Below are 23,337 nucleotides of genomic sequence, written 5' to 3' on the forward strand. Positions count from 1 at the left end.
AGAACATGACAGAAGTCCCATCAGAGAAATTATGTTGTGCACCTTTAAGGGCAATTTTGCAAATTGCATGTAAGCTTTTCTCCACATCTCCGCTTGTAGAACAAGATCACTGCCCTCGGTATTGTTTCTTTTGTAAAGTGTGATGTGAAGTTAGTGTTGCAAGCTAAAAAGAATGAAGTGTCCTTGACATTTTCATCTTGGTTCCATTTTGCATACGATGTTACAGAGTGCAGATGTATACACATGTCTCAGAGTACAGTGTAAGCCTTATTGCACCACAGAAGCAGTTTAAAGACGTCATTAAATTTCTATCATCATCATCACGTAGGAAAAGTGACAATTCTTTTGATCAACTCTTTCCCTGCAGGGTTTCTACAGGATTACTTTATGTACTGTCTGAATAATTTAGCATGCACAAGATGATGACTCAGATCAAATGTGGACAAATAAATGTTAAACTGTAGTTATTTGCTTAAACTCATGCTTCATTGAAAAAAAAAGATTTCATTTATATCCTCAAAGCTGATAATTTTGTTCCCTCATCCAGTGAACTATAAATGGTTTGAATTTTAAAAGATGTTTTTGAATCCTTTTAAATGGCAGAAGGAAAATGGGGAAAAAAGTGAATAGCATGCTCACTGCCTGATGCTGAGAGCTGTAGAAGTCCTTTATAAGGTTTTTTACCAAGAGCATGTGAATATTTTGAATTCATTTATAACCTAAATTAATAACAATGCATTTGAAATTAATAAATAAATACCGGTACATACATACATGGATGCATACATAATATTTAAATGACAAAAACTATATCATATTGTTTTGTTTTTTTGTTGTTGTTTTTTTCCTAGAACAAGCCACACCAGTTTTAGTTTTGTCAGATTCCACATATTTATTCCCAACTACAATCTCACTTTGCCGTGTCATTTACCACTTGCCTCCCGTTCCTTAGTCACATCAACAGAAAGACCCAGTATGAGAACCCGGTGCTGGAGGCCAAACGGCGCAGACAGCAGGAGCAGCCGGCCCAGCAGCCCCAGCCGCAGAGCCAGCAGCCGGCCGAAGGTGAGCGCTACATCCGAGGTTCGTCACTAGCCCCTAACCAGGGCGTCATTTTCCTTTTCTTCTGCCCATGTGTGCGACTGGTCTGTCTGTCTGTCTATGTGTGTGTTGGAGGTGGGAGATTGATCAATTAAAATATGGAGAACATCCCAATCGTTGTTGAGCAAAATTAGAATATCAAGTATATCATCAAAAATTAAAACAACAAAAACAAAAAAACTTTAGAGGCTCTGTATCTGATTTTTGTCTTAAATATATGAAAAACAGAAGTTTGCAGTGGTCCAAAGTTTTTCCTCACTTACCTTATGGATTCCGAGCATCCTAATTATTCTTTGCGATGAGTTTACTCCCAGAGACCAGTGCAGAGTTTTACCGCGATGGTAGCTAGCACTTCATAATTGGATGCAGACAGTATACAACGAAGTTTGCCCAAATTCATGGAAAACAATCAGGTAGAAGAACATTCAAAAATATATTTGTAGTGTAATCTCCCAAACAAGGGCTTATAAAGTGATATTTCTGCACTTTATCTGGCTATTTATTTTATTTTCTGTTCATGTTTTGTCTTGTCCTGACTTGAACCCCAACCAAGATAGGCAAATTTTAGCACATTTCCGATCTATTGTTAAATGCTGTCGAAAAATACATATTGATCTTTGTCAATTTCTCCCACCCATGTCTGTCTGTATACTGTATGGATGTGTGTTTTCCCCGCTGCTACTACTGTTGTTGCTTGCTATTTTCTTATCATTTGCTAAGCCTCGACCCATAAAAGCATAACTATGATTTGCGGCTGTGTAATTCAGCCTTTACCAACTTAATTTCTGCATATTATGATGACGGCCTTGGCGCTGTGTTTAATAATTTAAAAGATTCTACAGGTAAGTTTAGCCTTGAATGTGCTCCCTATATTGCTGTTAATCAACAAGCTGCAGCTGTATACCAGTATTGACGGTGCATTTTGATGTTGACTAGTTGCTCTTTAATGTTGCTTGTCCTTGTGCACATGCATAAGTTTGAGAAAGATGGATTGTATATGCAGAGAGGCACACTTGGGGATCCGGCACCCCCCTGCTCACTCAGCAGAAAGACTTTGATTTCCCTCGATTACTGGCAGACTCCTTCAGTGAACAGCTCAATCCCTGCTAAAAACTCAATACCTTCAAGCATGTTCTTCACCTGTTTGTGCGCTTTGGAATAAAAATGAAGATCACATTATATAGCTTTAGCTTAAATCTCAGCATGTGGTCTTATTTTTAGATTTTATGCATGCATTTTGAATAGTAGAACATAAAAAATAATAGCAACACATAAGAGCTATTTTAAAGGTTCCTTTTTGCACAATATTTATTCTTCTGAGCTTTAAGCATTCTTATATTATTATTATCTCATCAAGAACATACCCGAGGTTGTGTTTGTTTGATTCATACATAATAATGAATAATCCTTTATTTTTAGCCTATCAACATCTCCAAAGCTCAAAATGCTCTGGTTTGCCTTGTGATGTCATGTAGTGGTAGTTTTCAAGTTAACTACCTTTTTACCTTTAGTTTGGTTTAGGAATTGGCATTTTGGGGGTTGAAATCATCCAGACCCCTCTAGATAAGTTATATAGTGCATCTTTAAATGCCACTAATTGAGCAAGAAATCAGCAGCAGGCCATACTCTCCATTGCTTAAAATTACATGTAGTAATGTCTGATATGAAGCAGTATTTCTTGGGCCGGCATACCTATTTTATCATTGGGGACATTCTGGCAGTGTGGTTAGTTCTTAGCAACTAGATTATGACTTACATCTTTGGGCTATTTTTCCCAAATCAAATTCTATTTCCACCCAAAAACCACACGTCTTCGGTGAATTAAAAGTAATAAAAGTATGTCAAATTAACCACATTCATCAAACTATCTCTAAATAAATTTGCATATTTATTGTTAATACTCCTGGATATGTAAAAAGACCAAATAATTAACACATTTTTACCCCAGCTTTCTTGTGAGGTGTTCCAGCTGATTCTGCCCTTGCATTCCTTCACATTCATTGTGCCTGTAGCCTTCTAGAGAAAATGTGCAAATTGCTTTTACAGAATGGATTGAGGATTCCACAATGGCCGGAGCACCGCTGGCCAGTTATGCTGCCAACCACCAAGAGACCTACAGGGACCCGCAGACTACCCCCGCGGTGCCCAACGCCATGGGACAGAAACGTAAGAGTGACTCACTCCCACACGGCCTTATTATAGGTTCAACAATGGGATGTGGTTGTTTGCTTGTATTGTGTCTATGCTTAGGGCTATAGCTGGGTTTTAATGGATTGTCACTACGAAGATACTGTCTGTCTTATTTTTTTCATTGCTCAATTGCATGTTTGCACAATATTTATTTTATTATTATTATTTGCATTTTATTTATTAAAGTAATTTTGGCTATTTTTTGGCTATATAAAAATACTTTGCTTTTTTGGTCAATCTACTTGCAGTACATTGTGTAATTAGCCTACCTATTCTTGATGTACTCAGTCAGCTTTCTGCTTATTCTGATGGGCTAGTTAGAAGTTTCCCATGTTGCATTTGACTTTCTGCTCTCACTGGACAAAATCACCATCTTTGTATTAACCACCTTTTCTGACAGTTCTGTTCTGCCCTGACCATAACCTACACCGCTTTAGTCAAAGGGATCATTTAAAATCTCTTTATCTTTCTGCCCGCTTTCATGTCCCTCTGGCTTCCTGGTTTGTTCTTACATCTCAGGATCCCCGTGGATAGAGCTGCCATTCCAGCTTACAATTGTGTTAAATCTCAACCCAGACTGATTTTCAAAGGCTGTGCGTTGACAAGGACATAAATATAATATATGGAAACGATAAAACCAACTACAGGATAACTTTTGAATTTGGCACAGACAAGCAAACGACTCCACTCATTTGTTTAGACAGACCAAAACAACACAAATTATTGTAAATACACCGATTGAGTGTTGGATGTGCATTTGTACAGTATGAGTGGTGTTTCTTTCATCTGCAGTAATTCATCTCTGTTTGGAAAATCGAAAACGCTATATTGACTTCTTTTTGTTGAATGGATATCTCATCTGGCTCCTTTTTGTGGACTCATTGCGCATTTAAGAAATCAATATTACCCCTGCTATGCAGCCGTGGAGTCTACACAAGATCCTGTGCCCGGATCGTATTCAGCAAGCCTGTTTTCTAGCTAAAGTACTCCTAAACTGTGCTGCCTGACACCTGTGAGACATGTCACAAAAGCCCAAACACACCACATCCCAGAAGAGTTTTAATTAAAAACACCGGGCTATTTAATTCAATCGGAGCTTTTTCACTATAGTGTAGTTACACTCTGTATCTGTGTGTACAGGAGGGAAGCCATTCTTTACCCGCAACCGATCTGAGCTCAAGGGCACGTTCATCAATACCAAGCTGAAGAAGAGCCGCAGAGGCTTTGGCTTCACTGTGGTGGGAGGGGACGAGCCGGACGAGTTTCTGCAGATCAAGAGCCTGGTGTTGGATGGACCTGCTGCCCTGGATGGCAAAATGGAGACAGGTAATTCACTGCTTTTTCACTGCTCTTACACAAGTACTGCATTTAGAACACAGCATTTATGAGTTTCTTTTATTTCTCTCAGGTGACGTGATTGTGAGCGTCAATGACATATGTGTGCTAGGTTACACCCATGCTCAAGTAGTAAAAATCTTCCAGTCCATCCCCATCGGCTCCATGGTTGACCTGGAGCTTTGCCGTGGCTACCCACTGCCCTTTGACCCAGATGACCCCAACACCAGCCTAGTTACCTCAGTGGCTATTCTTGATAACAAGGACCCTATTATTGTAAACGGCCAAGAGGTGACTAACAGCTACGACTCGCCATCGAGCCATGGCAGCCAGAACAACAACACTGTCTCTACCAATGGAGCGGCACCTCTCAATGGGCTGCCCCGCCCCCACAGCCCTGCTACAGAGGTGGCCTCTGACACCTCATCCCAGCACGGCTATCCCAGTGATGTGGTCACCCTGGCCTCCTCCATCGCCACGCAGCCTGAGCTCATCACCGTGCACATGGAGAAAGGAGACAAAGGCTTTGGCTTTACTATAGCAGACAGCCCTGGAGGCGGAGGACAGAGAGTCAAACAGATAGTGGACTACCCTCGTTGCCGTGGCCTCAAGGAGGGGGACATCATTGTGGAGGTGAACAAGAGGAATGTGCAGACCATGTCTCACAACCAAGTGGTGGATCTGCTCAGCAAGTGTCCCAAAGGCAGTGAGGTCACCATGCTGGTGCAGAGAGGTGAGTCCAGCTCATTCAGCTCTATGCATACTGTGTTCACTGCTTGTATTAAAACGAATGAGAACAGATGGTGATACGGAAGAGAGGGGAAAACGAGTGCCATCTTTAGCTGCAATTCCTGATTTATGCAGCCATATGTTGAAATATTCCCATTCCACACAAAAAACAAATATATCTCTTGACGGAAAATAATGGGCGTCTGTCTCTCAGGCTGTTCTGTTCACAGAGAGCTCATATATTGACATATTTATTTATGCATGTGAATACAGGTTGCAGGATCAAAACAAGATTGGTCCGAGGGGACAATTGAGAGATAATCGTAGCAGGGGAGGAGACGGGGAGGAGAGAGGGAGCAGTAGGGATAGTACACTCAGGATCTGTACAGTCACATAAAATAGCAGGTTGTCAATAAATTACAAGGTGAAAGATTGCAGCTTTCACGCTCTCATTCAACATACCCTTTTCTGTATACTTCGTTACTCCCTGTCTGGTTTATTTTGGGTTGCGCACGCTGCTGGACTTTTGAAAGCTGTCACCACCAGTTGCCTTTCATCACCACCCCTGCCTCTGCGAGATGACATTCTACTGCAAACATATGTCCTATTTGTCACTTACTCTCGGCTTATAAATGCTACCATCAAACAAAGCAAGTGCAGATGAAGAATGAAATGGAAATGATTAGATTCTACTATTCTCCTCTTCTGTTGTCCTGAGACTCTCTATACCAACCACGCTCTGAATGCACTGCATGATAGGAGTAATTGCACAATTTTCTCCGTCACATTGGCCATAGCCTGTGTGGGGCCTTATTAATCCAAGGCTTTTCTACTGTCCATATATTCGTGCACTCTTTATCTTCTCTCTAGGGCTCACGCGCCGGCTGTAGCTGTCAGGGGAATTGGTAAAAACAAGTGACAGGTCGGTTGCGTGGTAACCTCATCTCGAGTGGCATTCTGTCTGCTCGCGTTAAACATGCAAGTCCATTTGTATGTCTTCATTTATTCTCCTTCTTCTTCTCGTCTCTTGCTCGACTCACTCGCTCCCACACACACGCACAGCCACACAAGCCAATATGTTTCACTCCCCCTCGCTGTCTGCAGCTAATGAGCACAAGCTCGTAAAGTGATACAACCTCATCATGGAGCTTAATGCACTGCCAATACACCAGTACATAGTTTACACACAATGGTTCTTTCTAATAGCTTGCGAGGAGATGGATAGGATTTGAGCAGAAAAGGTAAACATAATCATGATCCATACTAATGTCTTTAATTGTGTGCAGTTAGACATACAAATGCAGAGAAACTAATGCAGGCTATTACACGCGCACCTGCCCATCTGGAGATCGCCACTCAATAATATAACACCGTCTGTTCGATGCATTATTTGTACATTCTGGAACAGTAAGCATGCAACATTAATGTGAGTAATTGGTGAGTAAAGGTCAAAGTAGTTCTGGGATTACTTAAAATTGCACTCAAAAACAGTGCTATGATTTGATTTGTTCTGCGTGACTGAAGTTTGAATTGGCATGCAGTAGCGAGTCAGTGTAACAACTCATTTGTCCATGAGTGGTCCATGGCAGAAAAGGCAGCCAGAAGCTAGTACCTTTTAGATTGAAAATGACTTCCAGTTGGCAGTCGAAACATCTTAAAAACAGTGTCCAGATGACTACCTTTTTAATCTTTTTCTACCATATACGCTGTTGTAGAATAGAATAAATTGTAGTAGCGGAGAGCTGATGAAAAGAGGCATGACGCTCGAGTTCTCTTCAGCTCTCAGGCTACTACAATTTATTCCACAGCATACAGTAATGTTATGTATTACCAGTGGGGGCGGATGATAATTTTGTCAATTTTGCTTGAAGATCACCCCATATACATTTGTACATAAAGCAAAAACAGCATCCAAAGCAGGAAAATGTCAGTGATAGAAACTTGCTGTATGTGTTCCAGTCATAGATAAACACATGATGAATCCAGGAACTGTTTAATTTGTATTGTATTAGTTATTAATTTGTAAATAGAAAAAACGGTATCGGCATGTGTACTAAAATGGAAATCGGAACTAGGTATTCATATTTCCATCATCAGATCATTTCTATTAGTGACTAGACCCAAGAACTCACTGTATTACAACAGAAATCTGCATTTTAACAATATTCATTTTAGCTGCCCCCATCTGTATTAAATAATATTGGTCTATAAAATGTTTTGATGTCATCCGAAACCCAATAATACCAAAGAAACTGCTCATATTTGTGTGTTGAAATTACATTCTATTGTCTAAAAAATATTAGATTATTAGATTGTATTGTGGTGAGGAAATTTGTACCTTTTCATTTTTTCTTAGTACTATTTTACACTAAATTCTGATACTATCATGACAACACTATGTCACATTTTCATCATATTACTTCTTTGGTCCATGAATTCTCTCTCTAATGCATCTCAGTGATATTTATTTACATGATTTTGTAAGTTCCATTCTCAAACCAGCACTCTTGACAAATTTGTGCTGTCTGGCGCCCTCTTATTTGCCTTACATGTTAACATTGACGTTTGGCATAGAACTACATACTCCCCCTCAGCACACATTTCTTCTAATTGGCTTCCTTATGTCAGATTTGCCTATCGTACATCTTAGTCTCTCCAGTGCTATTGGTATGCATTCTATTCCTCACATATCATCCATCACCAACATCTCCAGGACATACACATTGTCACGGGGAGTCGCCAACAGTCGCGCATACAATTATAGCATAGAGCGCTAGCATGGGCAACCTAGTGCTATTTTAATTGGCGGTGATTCCCTTTTCTCTTTCTGCAGTCTCTATTCATTTTCCACTTCCCATTTCCAACGCCGCTGTAGGGAGTCACGCTTCTCGCCCACGTCAACCTGCGGTGGGAGTTCCCACAAGGCTGGCACAGGCACATACGCTGATTATGCAGGCCCCTTGCCCCACTGTTCATTGCACTTTGGCATTAGCATGAGCAAATCTGTTGTGAAGCGCTCTGTGAAGCTAGCGCTGCCTTTTTCAGCGTTGTGGTGCTGTGGTGAGTGGATACAGGCGTAAGGGACAGCATTACAAAAGTGGGAGATATTTGATGAGATATTTTGATATTTATGCATGAAGAAAGGCAGCGCCTATCCAGCTTTTTCAGTGACGATGCCAAGATGATACTTTGGCTTAAGGTTTGTGCATAATTTGTATACTCAATATACTAGAGCAGAGACAGTAAGTAGATATTTATTTCTGTCAAACTAAGCTGTAGATTTAGGAAAAAAGATTGAATTGTGAACTACTGCAGCTGTGATTCCATTTGTGATATTATGATTCAAAAGTAGGATTTTGTTCAGCGTCCACATTGTAAGCAACTCCTGGAGCCTGTCTGTGTAATCCCTCAGTCATCCAGGTGTGATCCATAGCAAAATAAAAATTCAATTCTGTCAACTCGACAAAACAGGGAAAACAATAGTGCTAGCCAGCATGCTAATAGATGTGAGAGCCCATTAGGGGCCTGAACGATTATGCAAAATATGACTCGGGCACAGTTTACACTTAGTGTAGTTTAATAGACCTAGCTAGGAAACAGAAATTGTAAACACCAGAGTGTTAAACTGTACATACAAAAAGTTTTCTTTTCTTATAAAAAGGATGGTTTGTCCTTTGCAGAGGACTTTCTATTTTCTAAATAATTGCAGCCTTTAAGAATTGATCATTTCACCAACCAAAATTTTGATTTGATTAATTTATATTTTGCACCCTACCTAACACCAAAAGTAATAACAAAACTGATCCAAACGTTTCTGTTTTTTTCACGTATCTACAACTACAGAGTAGAAATAAAAGCTCAAACATAATGAGATGGTCTAGGCTCCATTAATTGTTTTTTGATGGATTTTTCTGGATCGGACCAGATATCATTTTTGCTATCAGTGCATGTCTACCTAAAGCATGCACGGTACTTTTGAGTATTCTGTGAAATAATTGCAGCCACAGGGGCTATTACCTAGTTCTATCTCCCTAGCTGCAACAAATTAAGACATTTGTGTTAGAAAAGGCAGTAAGTAGAAAACACACACGGCAAATATGCAAATACTGTGCAGTGGGTGAGACAGTATTGGTGCGTTGGTGAGTGGCTGTAATGAAACAACATATTTAAATAATGGGAAAAAATGTTTGTTGTTGTGTGTTAGCGTGCTTGTGTTTTATTCACCCAAACAGCCCGGACAGATGAATTACACTATGCATTCCTGTGCATTCGGAGCTCAATCACACACCAATTTCACCCCCATTTCGTGCGCCGTCTTTAAAAGTCTCACGCTTGATTTATGGCTTCAATCGTGTCCCTGTTCCACCAGACACGGTTTGTCTAATTACACCGCTCTAATGTGCTCATTTCCTCCTGTCTGTCCTCTCTGCCCTGTTGGATATCACCACATACACTACTTTCCTTTTCCCACCCTTAAAATCCATTGCGCTGGATCTACGCACCTGCCCTTAAAAGCCTTTGTCAGCAAAAAGTTTTCTCGCCGTTAAGTTATCTGAACCATGGTCCCCCTGTAGATGGTACACCAAGGCATTACTCTATTCTAGAAAAATGGAGGTTATTTATTTTTTACTAGGATGTTGTTTTGTGCTCCACCTTGGCATTTTCGATAATAAATAAAAGTGCAATTGCTACATTGGGGTGACAGGACAAATGCTGCACAGGAGAACGCAATGAAATACAGTGCGCTCGATAATAGGTTAAAAGTGGTGTACCTTGCTACCACACAAGCCACACGTATAATTATGACCCTCCAGTACAGACCTGTAACATGTTCATACCATAGACTGTGTAAAAACATGGACTATGGGAGTGTGACGTCATCCATAGTGTTCAGCTCCAGTCAAATGAAGCTCATCGAGGGTAACGGTTATAGGGGCGAATTTCGAATTACAACTGCGAGTATCATAGCAACCAAAGAGCTAATCTAGAGCAAAGCTATTGAAGGTAATGCCCCTTCCCTTAGCAATGAAACCTGTTGCTAACATTAGCGACCACGGGGAAATAAGGTGCCTGATTTGCTTGTTATTAATGTTCATGTCTTGATTTCTGGACACAATAGCGAAATAAAAATATCAGGATCACGTAGAGCGGGTTAATATGAAAACTGTAAACCCAAAGTGATGCGGTTCACAGCAGAAATTACGGAGAGGTGACCATTTTTCAATGTAAAGTGAATTGTAGCCAGACTCGATAGAGCCGTAACCGTGCCCATGACCACGCCCTATTTGGAACGTGGTGATGAGCACGTTAGCTATGTCCATTTATATATACAGTCTACGGTTCATACACATACATTTAAATACATAATTTATAGGCCTATTCATTTGCATATTCCTGTCAGCAGCCATAAGTGGATTTAACATGGCCATTGAGCATTAGTGCAATTTATACATGCATGTCTCGTACGGGTATCAAAAGTATCGAAAATCGAATTGATACTAAAGCTAGTGTAGAAATGAAATATGTAAAACACGACAATAAACGGTAATCTTGAATCTAGTGTTTAGTGTTGAAGATTACATTATACTGTCTAAAAAATGTGCTTTTTAAAATATTGTGGTATCGAGTATTGAGCCTCTTCCTAAGTAGCGAATCTGAGTTTGAAATTTTATTATGAAGACACTAATATCTAGACAGTGGGGATTGACAAGAGAGGCCTTGAGGAATCGAACCCACAACCTCCTCCCACATTAATTGCAATTAGTATTTCTTTCAAATTATCTGCAGTATTTTGAAGGTTTACTATGATCTGATTCACGTCCTGACTTCATAATGTTGAAAGAAAAAGCAGTTCCCGGTAGTATATTAAGGTACACATAAGCTATTGTCTTTACGCTTGTTTACCCATGTTTAAGTCTCCCCTCATTGATTTTAAGTGCTGTTGTCTAGAGATTTATAGCCCCCTTGAAGACAGAGCCATGTGTGAAATGCTTGTGTGCCTTTTGTCATCCACCGGTAGTGACTTTAAGAGGCTAAAACACAAGAGTGGATCACTGCCACACTTGATAGCACTTATTGGCATAATGATGGACAGGCGCAGCACCAGCTTCCAAATTGCCCCTGTCAAAAAGCACTCTGCCGACCGATGCTATATAAGGACAGGAACGCGCAAAATCCCAATAAACGGGAACTTGCATAACCCTTGGATACATTTACGGGTATCATAAGATTGGTGTAACTTGTATACTTTTGTACACTGCCATTATGAGGAAATAAACATCCAGAAGGGACCATATCGATCGACTGTATGGGAAAGGAAGTCTTGTATTTTTTGCCTTGCTTGCTCGCATTTAAAATTCTGCTGACTTAAAAACTCCTAGTGGCACTATAATGAACTGGCAGACCTGAAGGGGACTGTGAGCAGAGAGGAGAGCAGGCTGCCAACAAAGGTGACAATGTACTACTGCTTTGCTTTGTTTTTGCTTTTGGTGTGTCTGATTGGAATACGTGCCCCAAGATTGCCCTAATTGGTGGTTATACAGGCAGAGGTTGGTAAAGTATCCCAAAATTGTACTTGCATAAGAATAAAGTTGTACCAAAAAAATATTTCTCCAGTAAAAGTACAAAGTAACGATCCAGGTATACAAGAAAGACGAGTAACGGTCTGGACGTAACATCTAGTTTGTCATTTGAAGTTAATGGAATTGAAAGGAAAAAAACATTAGATTTTGCACAAACTCTGATCTTTTCTAAGGATAAACCAAGACAAAATAGGCATATCTGAAGGAGTGTGCAAGAAATTCAAATGTTCGAATAACTGAATGTTGTCAGAATAAACCTTTTGTCCCTTATAGATTTATACTCGCAGTGGAAAGAGTAACCAATACGTTTAGTCTACTGCTACACTGTCAATTATATTACTCACGTAAGAGTAAAGGCATCGTGTCTGAAAGCCACAATAACACGTACAATTTGGGCTTTTGTTGGTTGGTGGAAGACCTTGCAATTCTGCCTGGAGAGAAAACACCAATCTTACTTTTTATTAATGAGAAAAAAATCATTGAGAAATCCTACGCCAACTCCATCGTGTACAATGCAGTAGTAAGCTCACAAACACTGTTGCTTGGAGACCGCCTGTCAGACCCTCATGGTCACTGGGCATTGTCGCCACGGTGACAGATGGACCTGCCTGTTGGAAGCTGTCGGCGCTAGCTGTGAACTAGCATCACGTTCACACAGAAACTGGAAGGGATAGTATCGTCTGCTGTGTAATGGCTGCAGTTTATTAAAAGGTGCGTTGCCAGCAATACCTGTTTGATTAAGAGTTGTGTGTGGCCACTTCATCAGGGTTGTGTGAAATCCAAGCAACTGTTGATTCATGTTCACTGTTGTCATATTAGTCAAATAGAGATCGGTGTCGTCATATCTCAGAGAATTTTTAGTTAACTGAACGTAAAACCAATGAGGATTTTAAGTTCCTAAATGCAAAACTTAGCAGTAATTCAAAAGTATTCTGACAATATAGTGCGGCGGATGAATTTACCAGTATGGACTCAGCAGTTTTTCTTTTTTTTTTTTTTTTTTGCTTTATCCATGGATATGAAAATGATGAAAAATTAGAACTGTTGCCATAGCGATTAACAAAATATATCTCTTTGAATGGGAAAAAGTCCTCAAAATCTTGCATATAAAATGAAGCTGAAACTCCAAATCATTCATCTATGGGCCTATGAGTACAGACACATGGTACAACCTAGGCGATCACTTTCATTTTTTACATGCTTTAGCAAAAGTTGGGGTTAATTTCAAATTTCTCAGTTTACCACACCTTGATATTTTCGCTCTTTTCATCTATCGTATTAATAGTCTTCATTGGAATTCGGGGCAAACTGTTGATCATCCATCACAAACAATGCATACAAATAATGTGCCGTTAGCTTGGACAGTCTGTCATTACTTACTTTGGAGAATATATGTGCTGCCAAACGCTGGAAGATTGAGCAAGCAGAATAAAATGAGCTTCGGGCCTGTGGTAGTTGATTATTTGAGGAGGTATGCGAGTTTTAGTCAATGCCAGAGTGTACACAATACTTGTTATTCAATATTATAAAATACTCATTGGAGGGACATGATCTGTACAAGGTGGACTATGCAACTTTACTATTGGTTTGCAGCCGGTTTGATGCTAGTGCTTGTAATTTTACACCGTACAGCATTAAACTTAACATACTCCATAGAGACAAGCAGGTGCCACCAAGTTACAGTCAGCTCTGTGGAGAGGCCAGCCAGTTTACAGTAAGAATGAATATTTTTGAGCAATAAAACACATGTAGGTGAATAAATTAAAGATGTGTTTAAAGCCATATTTCGGAACTTTCAAGGTAAAGCACTAGAATCGCCAAGGAGACAGACAGATGGTGGGTCAAAGTTACGTAATACACCTTTTAATGACTTCTTAATGGCAATATACATTTTAATAGCGTATTAAGATAAGACTAAACAACAACAAAAATAGTTCTCGTTTTCACATAGAAGCGTTTCCACATAGAAGTCTTTGCATGCATTGAGTCTAAAGGGAGAATTCTCTGCCGGGAATTGATTTATTTTGACGTGATACAAAGGTGAAAAAGGCTGGAGAAGAGAGAAAAAATGTGCAGACAAAACACAGTTGGAGCTGTCAGCTGTGAACGGAGCAGATGTCTGAGATGAGGAAGAGAAGGCGTGTATGATCCATATCTGATCCTCGCCTTTTTCCCTCATGGTTTGACTTGCAGAACTGGACCAATTTATTTATAGTACTCGTAGTAGCCCCCTGTTTAAGCTGGAAACAAACACTAAATCTACTTTTTTTGCTACTAACCTGTGTATAGGGGGTTTTAATTGCATTGTCTATTGTTCCTAGTATATTTGGCAACTTTAGTGCAAAGGTAAATTTGCAAATTTCTGGTCATGAACGCCTAAATCCAGCGGCCTCTGCAATTTCAAGTACCGGTAGTTGGTGACATCACATAAGACTGCCCTGATTACAGCCAGGTGTTTCTGATTACAAACACCTGGCTGCAGAGGCGGAGTTTGAAGTGTGGATACCTCTTAGAGCAATCACCTTATACACCCAGACCCCACCTCTCAGATTTCTCACTCTTTTCTTTAGTCCTCCTGGAGCTACCCAGTTTCGGAGCTATATTTGAAAAACGGTTGTGGGCGGAGTTTAGGTGTTTAGTCCCACTTTAAGGTGTGCATTCAGAGATTATAACTATCAGCCTCTTATTTCCATGACTTCATAGAGCGGTTTATTTCATGCGTGCAGATCAAAGTGGCAGTGTGGTGGGCGCTTAAAACACATTTGTGGCTACGGCTCCACCGAGTTAGCGTAGCAACCATCAGTCACTCCTCCTTTGTCTGGTGTAAGGATATTTCTCCATGATATTTGTGTGCTCTGCTCGTTCACGCACAAAGCTGCCTGTCACACCTTAAGCACGCCTGGATTTGTGTGTGCCGCTGCATGGATGCGAGCTTCAGAAGGAGGGAAAATGGGAGGAGGGCGAGAGAGCGCGCTTCACTGATGCTGAGGGGAAGAGAGCGAGAGGGGAGGGCAGTGTGCAGAGAGGTGAGGGAGAGAAAAAAGGAAAAGCAGGCAGAGAAGGGAGAGAAGGGAGGACGCGCTAACTGCCTATAGATGCTGGAGCCTTCGACCGAGGAGTGCGGCGCTCAGTGGACACATGAAGATGGTCTCAGTAAGAGGGGAACTGACGGTTGCCTATAATTTAGTGTTCAGTATCTTGGACTCCTTTTCCATGGGTAATGCTACGGCGTGGACTCTAGAGCACAGCTGTCTTTCTCTCTTCTCTTTTCTGTGGCATTAGTTGCTCTTTGGGCTCTTGTGAACTCCCCCCTCTCCTCCCCCTCTCTTGTCACCACTGCGCCGCGCTCTAAAGCCAGGCTGGAGCCCTGGGGGTTGTCTGGCCAGCCTCTCTCTTCTGTCTTTGCGCTGCACCAGTCAAAGCCAGCGCTGACCGCGGCAGTGATGCAGATAGATCGCAGCGCTGCCTGCCCCCCACCCCTCCTCCACCCCCACCTCTCTGCCACCACTACCACCGCCACCGAGCGCAGGATCCGAGCAGGGGAGGCGATAGTAGCAGCAACAGCAGAGCAGGGCTTGGCGTGCACTGTTTTGACCTGTTTTGTTTTTCTATATTTTCTGGACTAAAACTATTGTGGTAATTGTTTTTTCTGTTTGGCTTCACAGGAGTGGCACCTGCAAAGAAGAGCCCCAAATTGGTGAGTAGTTTGCTTTGACTCTATAATTTAGCTGCCTTGCATAATACAGTATGGCAAACCTGTTAACTCTGCTTGGAACTTAAAATGTGTGTGCGTCCGTGTGTCTAAGCTACGTTCCGTGTGCTTTGCGTGGGTGGATCCCGGTACCCTACCTCCCCTCCTCTGTCCTCCCCCGCCCCCCCTCTTTTTCATCATCACCCCGCTCTTCTCTTCTCTGGGAAGCGCGGGGGGCTTTGATGGCCACGTGAACTGGGTTGCTAACAGGCTTATGGAGGCTGGGTGCTAGGCTGCTGCTGTTAGGTGCTCCCGGTGTGGTGTGAGCTGCTGGGAGAGGGGCTGGTGTTGGTGCCTTCATTCAAGTATTTTATCACATGTTGTTTCTTTGTATTCTTGCAGGATTATAATGAGTTGGCCCCTCCATACAGAGATTACATTAGGACGGTATGTGATGATATTGCAGGAATGGTGATGGGTTAGAGTGCAGTTTTCAGCTTTTGTATTAATAAAGATGCAATATGGTAATAGTTTTCAAATTCATTTTCTGACAAGTGAATATAAAGGGCTGTTTACTTCTGTATTGTTTTGTGTGGTGCAAGGAGAGTCAGTGGCTACGAAGATGTGCACAGCCATTATGATAAATGAATTATGACCTTACAAGATGTAGAGCTCGCTGATTGGCCAGTGTCTTCTGGAGTAGGAGAAAGTAGCTGTTTAATACATGCATACAGACAGTATAGAGAATACAAGCTCCAGTATATCAAGAGGGTGAAACAAAACACAATTGTGCGTATGTTTGTAATGAATAAACAGCATTGTAACATTGTAGAAACTGAAATCTTAAAAAAACAAAGAATACATTTGAGAGGTATTTTTGTCACACCGTTTAAGGCAGATAGAAGTTGTTCATTCGTTCATTGATTCGATGAAGCAGTACATTTGTTTGTATTGCCCCTCCCCTCCTGTTGCCACTTGCGCCTCCTTAATAAGTTATCGGACCAGACAAGGAGCACTGTGACTGCCGAAGGTCAATTCTAATAGACCCATCCAGGAATTCGGAATGAGTTTTCTCAACTTTGTGTGGTGTCAAATCGCATAGGTCCTGATTAGCTACAAAAAAACATTTCTTGGGTTGGAGTTCAGCTTTACATCTCCGCCTTATTACAAAAGTTCATTGATTTTTTTCTCACATTTCCCCTTTGACATAGATATGAAATGACCTTGTCACTGAGGATACTGGACAGTTTGTGTTTACTTAAAGGGCACATATTATGCAGAATTGACTTTTGGGCTTTAAATGATGTAATTCTATGATCCTAATCCAGAATCTGTTCCAGTTAGACTGTCTCCTCCTTAAATCATCACATACCTGGAGTTGTATCTTGATTCCACAAAAATGCTCCTCTTTCATTTTCCCCAAATTGTTGCGTCACATGTCAAAATCTGGACTTCTGTGGGGTTTAAAATATCACTCAACTTGTTCAGTGGTCAGATTGAGTTCACAAACGCATAGCTCTTTTAGCGTAGCATTCATATGTTCTAACATCATCACTTGTTCATTCACGTTGCTGTTGTGGTTTCTCCAAATGTTAAGTAAATGTGAAATACAAATCCAAAGGTGTCACAAAGCATATTCAAAAGGGAAATATACTCACAAGAATGCATAATATTTGCTCTTTAAAGATTTGAGCGTCTTAACCCGAGGAATAAATGAAACATGGATTGCAGAGGTGTGTGAAACTGATTTGGGTAATGAGAAGTACTTTGAAGCCCTTTGATACCGAAGAGAAGATTAGCTGCTTCCCTCCACCCATTTTGAGTGTGTATTTTTATCCCTCACATCTAAAGGACTTGGATTGTATGGCGCTGCAAGGAGACTGGGTGTTTTTTGTTTTGTTTTTTTCTCTTTGTTTCTCCTATTGATGGCTTCATTTACAGACAAGGGAGGGAAAAGTATGATCTGCTATTGTACAAAAAACTACAACACTTCAACTTACCATCTAAATTCTGCAGCTACAATCATGTTTAAACCCCAGCACCTGCACCCAGTCTTTTGTCTGCAGCTTAAGATACTGGTAACCTAGGTTTAGTTGTGATCTTACTTCCTTTTTTAAACCAGCAAGAGTGTACGCTACATACTGTATCTTTAAGTTGCAAATACTAAAGCCAAGTATAGAAATGCTTTACTTATTATACAATGACTATGTTTACTCAAAGTGTGAAGGAATGTACTTTACGTCTTACTTTACATCAGTTGCTTCTACACAGCCACTCTTATACTGCCACTACAACTACTACTTTAACTTTCTCATACTATAACTGTTATTAGTAGTTACTGCAACTTGGCAACTTGTCTCAAAGGTGGTGATGTATTTTGCACTATACAGTGAAGAAAATGATGTGCAGGACTACAGAGGAGCTTATGGAGTGCAGAGCAGTGAAGGTCATAGTTAAACCGGGTGCTTAAAGGCCCGTGTTACTGTGCACTGCAGTATCTCTGAGGAGGTCTACACTGTCAGTGGATGAATCCCTCTATCTGAACCTGCTGAGTACATTATTAAAGTCTGTATCACTCCTTATGTAGTTTTAATATATTCCCCTATATAGAACAAAAGGAATAGGCAATGCACTCTCCTACGTTGAGCTGTAGTTTTTTTTTTTTCCCTCCTCAGTTAAATGACTTAATCATGAGAAGCCACCCGAGTCTCTCTCCCTTTACTGTTTGATAATCCCCTGTATAAATCCCTTTATCAGTCTATGTGTTCTATGAAATTCCCACACAAGTTGCACTGGATTGTTCAAATGTGTTATAGCAAAGGACTAAACCTCTCCTCCACACCGACTAGATTAATCTGTCTCTAAGCTGGAAACCTATTTTTGTGAATTTCCCGAAGTGACGGTTCTCCAATATGTAATGTCTGATTTGTGCATAATTTGAGTCACTCAAATGGTGATGATTGCATTAATCCTAATTGACTGACAGTTTGTAGCTTAATATACATTTTTGTTGTTATGTAGATGAGAAGCTACAGACCAAATCCATAACAAGATTCATTCATTCGTTATGTGCCTTTTGTCTCAGTCAACTACACCTGTTGCACACCAAAATCAGATTCTTAGCTGATTTCTGGACATTTAAGATGAAGATTACTTAAATTTCATGTAAATCACAAAATCAGATGTGAGTGATCAGAGGGACCAAGATCAGAAAGACATCTGAAGTTTTTTTTTATTTTAAATGTCATTTGAATAATCTTATAAGTCAGTATGAATGTAACTGGAGCCTCTGATAGCACATGTAACCAGTTGTTTTTGACGATCAGATTTCTTTTGTACATGTACACACACCACAAAAGATCTGACCTAGATATCTGCTTTCCCTAGTTGTTTAATTTCTACTGGCCATGTAAAATTACCCACTGACCTCCATCTGCTTTGCTAACAGCAACTCACGAGAAAGGACAGTCAGAACAGCTCCCAGCACAGCGTGTCCAGCCACCGGAGCGCCCACACGGACTCACCCGTGCACTCGTCTCTGGCCGCCCCTCTCAACGAGACCTCGGCCCCCCCTGCCCCATCACAACCCCTGCCCGGCCTGCCCGCCCAGGACTCTCCCGCTGACGGGACCATCCAAAGGAAACCGGACCCCGTCAAAATCTGGGTCCAGTCCAGGAGCATGTATGAAAGTAGGCGTAAGTATATTTTATTCTGGTGGCGGCTGGAGGAAGGCTGCATGGTGCATGGGGTGAGTTTTTTAGGGGTGTGCTGGTGTGCTGGTGTGGCTGGTGTGGCTGGTGTCGCATATATTTGGATTAATGGTTAAATGATGGGTTTAGTAGGTTACTTGTATTATGAATGAATGTGGAGCTTAGATCCTTGCTGTAGATTTTAAAGCTATATAAACGAATGAGCTATGTATGGCCAGACACAATAACACACTCTGAAGTAGAAGTTACTTATTGAACCCACTACAGCTGAAAACTTATGGCACTACAAAAATCAAATACCAAAAGAATCCCCTTTAGTGCATCGCAAATAAAATACACGTGACAAGGGGTGACAGTTGCGATAGACAGGAGTGTTTGTCCACTGATCCGAAGGTTGGTGGTTCAAATCCCACTCTCGACATAAAACACCAGACTGGTAGAGCTGTGCAATTCAAGCTCCCACAGATGAATGCTGTCGTTGTGTTCTTGGGCAAGACACTTTACCCACCTTGCCCCCACTGTCCGTGTAGTCTGTATGTGAATGTTTGTGTGAATGGATGAGTGGTTCCTTGATATAAAGAGCTTTGTGTACCTGAAGTTGGAAAAGTGCAAAAAAAAAGATAATTTATTGAACGATAAGTCGATATAGTAATTATTGTAACAGGCCTATGTGTATGTAGTAAGTAAGGATACTGTGGTCATAGGCAAGACAAAAATAGGAGGAGGTCATATTATGTTTCACTCATTTCGTTAACACTGTCTTTCTAATGTGTTTAATAAGCCCACACAAGTCCAGTGCAACAATGCCGCCATTGACACACTTTTACTACACCAGACATCCCTGAAGACACTTTGGGCATATTTTTAGCGGCTGTAGTAGAATGAATGTCAGTGGATTGCACGCCTCTGTCAAGTCTGAGCCTCTCTAAAGGGAGGATGCTCCAATTAAAGAGAATAACCCTTACGCCCGCTGCCAAGTATAAAACAGGAGCCCAAAGCAGATATAACATCTTCTGACTCCTCCTGGATATACTTACTAGAATTTGAGATGCTCATGAGATGTGATGTAGGCAGAAAGACTCAGCCTAGTAAAACAGGTTTCCATGAATATATCAAAATAAAGCAGTAGTGGACAGAGTAAAACAAAACCAAGAGGGACACCACTACATTCCTACAGTGGTGTTTTGGAGGTGCAATATTGTGCTTCTTCTCCACAGTTGTTGGCAATGGATGGAAGACTAAATCGACAGCGGGAGAAGGGAATTACACAAGGTCACTCATAATAGGAAATTAACCGGAGACTTCGCTTTAAATAAAAAAGATTAACTACAAGCTCTATATAAGTGCAAGGCTATGGTTCTAGCCAGTTGGTTTTAATGGCATGAACATGAGGGAGCAGAGAGGTTGTGGAGTGACCTGTAACCGTAGGTGTAAATCGCCCCACTTCTTCATGCTGCATTGAGCCTTCCTCTTAAAACCCACTGTACTCACCCTCTAGGCCTTGGCTGTGGCTAAGAACTTTTTCTACGCAACATTTGCCGTAATGAAAAAGTCCACAGAGATCAAGGTCCTAAGCACACAATGTACCCAGGTGAAAATCCCTTCGGAGAATGACCCGCTTCGAGACTTAAAACTCACCTGCGGAAGTTCAGCGTTCACACATTAATATTTCATCTTCAGTTTAAAGGTGCATTATGTAACTTTTCTGGTGAAGCGTCCACCACTTGCTTGTCTCCATGGAAATTTTTGTTTGGAATGTTCCTCATCATTCAGTGTTTTGGAAAAATGTTACTTTTGTCTTTTTTAACACTAAGAACTGTACTACATACATCTCCTACTGTTTTGTTTTTAAGAAAAACCTAAGTTGTTAAAACATAATAAATGTAACTATTTTCATCAAGACAAGCAAGTAACACAAACAGGCCAAATTACAATTCAGATCTGTGGAGAGTGATCTGTGTAAGAATGAATGTTTTTCAAGGCATTTTCACCAAAAAAAAACATCTGTAATTGAATAACTGAAAGCTGGATACATTTAATGCATTCCAGGTAGAGCAATAACATCTCCACGGAGACAAGCAGGTGGCACATCTCCAGACAGAAAGGTTACATAGTGCACCTTTAATATCTTCACCAAACTGCCCTTACTGGTGGTTAACAGTTTTTATCTGTAATGTCATGAACTCTGCATAGGGTCATCAGCTTTTGGAAAATATTGATCCCTTCTCACCCAGATGCCCTGTCATGGAGATCACTTATAGATCCGTTCATTGACAGCAGTGCTGCCTAACCGCGGCTGACCCTCCCAAAGTGGAAGCACAGATTGCTACAGTTAACCCGGTGACTTTTCCTCTCCGGTCCCTTTCGCAGCTCCATGGTGATATATTGGAGGCGATGGCAGCACTCCGCAGGGACTTTAGCTGTTGACTGAGGGAACAGATTGGTAGCAGGCTGCTTAGGCCTTCTGCCTCAGAACTCGTCTTCCTGGCTTTCCTGGCCCCAGAGATGGTGGCCTGTGATAGCTCTATGGAAATCTCTGTTAGATAGTTAGTTGACTTGTACATACATAAAGACAAGAATAAATATGCAAAACTAGGAGCGAAGAGTCCCCCCACTTATACTGGAGGACACAAACTCAATTCTGTATGCGCACCAGCCGTCACTGGCTTTGGGTTCAGATTAAGGGCGACAGGCTTGGGCGCACACATCAACTTTGATTTCTCAGTCTAATCAAGTAAATAGATAGAGAGCAATAACCACTCTAGCTTGTATTAATGTCTGTGTCGTGCGGTCACATGAGGGGGCAGTGGATGGACATCTCACAGTGACATAAAACGATCATGAAATCACTACATACAGTAACAATGGATTTCTGTTTGAAGTTTGAGATTGGATTATATAAAGGTACTACATTAGACAGAGCTAGGAGTTTCAGTGAATACAGATAATTATAGATATGTAAAAGAGTAATCTTTAGATATTTTTGGCAGAGCGAGTACTGTTTTTAGCTCTCTGAGCTTTGCTGAAAATAGTTCCCCTTAGAACCCTGCATTTCATTTGCCTCGGATCCAGAATACACACGTCTCCAATAGTTTACAAAAATGTGAGGCTAGTCAAGAGTGAATCTCCCAGAGTTCAGAAGGGTGTGATTCACAGGTGGTTTTGCCAATCAGGGACATGCATGGTCTGTCCAAATATGGCTGCTTATGAGGAAGAAAGAAAAGGAAAAAATCTATCACAGGGCAAAGAAAATCACTGTGGATTTCTGCAGAATCAATGAGTGAAACTAAACTGTGATTTTGTTCAAAATGATAGATGACCAATAAGCTTCTTTGTTTCACATGCGCCACTGAAATAAACTAATCTGACTGCATGGCATGAGGCTGGCTTGAGGTGTGGTCACCATACTGATGTCCCTCTGTATAAAAAATATGGAGAGATATTATTTTGGGCTTGTCTGGTAAATGTGTTATATGTTCTTTTTGTGTGGTTTGTGGACTAAAAGTAGAGCCGTGTTCAATGTCATGGGTATAGGCATGTATGGCTGTAGATCCTGTACAGTCTTAATGTTCGATTGTTCTCTAGTTCCAGACTTCCAGGAGCAGGACATTTTCCTGTGGAGGAAGGACACAGGCTTTGGCTTTAGGATCCTCGGAGGAAATGAGCCAGGAGAGCCAGTGAGTAAATTATACCCATCTCAAGTATCATCTACTATAACGTTTCTACTACAGACAAATACATATTAATGGGTATAAGTGCATGGACCGAAGCATCTGTATTAGCCTAAAAAAAATAATTCATAACAGTGTATGATGTAGTTTCTTTTTATCAGGCATTGATCATTCAAAAAAAAGGAACATTTTAAGAAAAGCTAAAGACTCAAGGCTCTCTCCCTGATTTTTACCGTCTTAAAATGTGAAAAACAGAACTAGTTCATTTTAAACAATTTGCAGTTATACCTCACTTACTATGTGCGTTCAGAGCATTTTAATTATTCCCC

At 40.9% G+C, this 23,337-nt stretch overlaps 1 protein-coding gene across 9 annotated transcripts in view; it reads left to right on the forward strand.

Annotated features, from left to right (window-relative positions):
• magi1b (membrane associated guanylate kinase, WW and PDZ domain containing 1b) overlaps positions 1–23,337 on the forward strand; it is a 125,202-nt gene that overhangs the window by 81,881 nt on the left and 19,984 nt on the right. For 2 of the 9 annotated variants that reach the window (XM_033967113.2, XM_033967114.2), the window contains exons 9-16: positions 953–1,083; positions 3,148–3,267; positions 4,432–4,617; positions 4,700–5,359; positions 15,602–15,633; positions 16,030–16,074; positions 19,076–19,322; positions 22,923–23,014. In XM_033967113.2, the coding sequence (XP_033823004.1) occupies positions 953–1,083; positions 3,148–3,267; positions 4,432–4,617; positions 4,700–5,359; positions 15,602–15,633; positions 16,030–16,074; positions 19,076–19,322; positions 22,923–23,014 (1,513 nt within the window). The remainder of the gene's footprint in view (positions 1–952; positions 1,084–3,147; positions 3,268–4,431; positions 4,618–4,699; positions 5,360–15,601; positions 15,634–16,029; positions 16,075–19,075; positions 19,323–22,922; positions 23,015–23,337) is intronic. The other 7 variants (XM_055221629.1, XM_055221631.1, XM_055221630.1 and 4 more) reach the window with 5 other exon arrangements.

The sequence above is a fragment of the Periophthalmus magnuspinnatus genome, chromosome 5 (assembly GCF_009829125.3).
Source record: "Periophthalmus magnuspinnatus isolate fPerMag1 chromosome 5, fPerMag1.2.pri, whole genome shotgun sequence".
In the NCBI taxonomy this organism is placed as follows: Eukaryota; Metazoa; Chordata; class Actinopteri; order Gobiiformes; family Gobiidae; genus Periophthalmus; species Periophthalmus magnuspinnatus.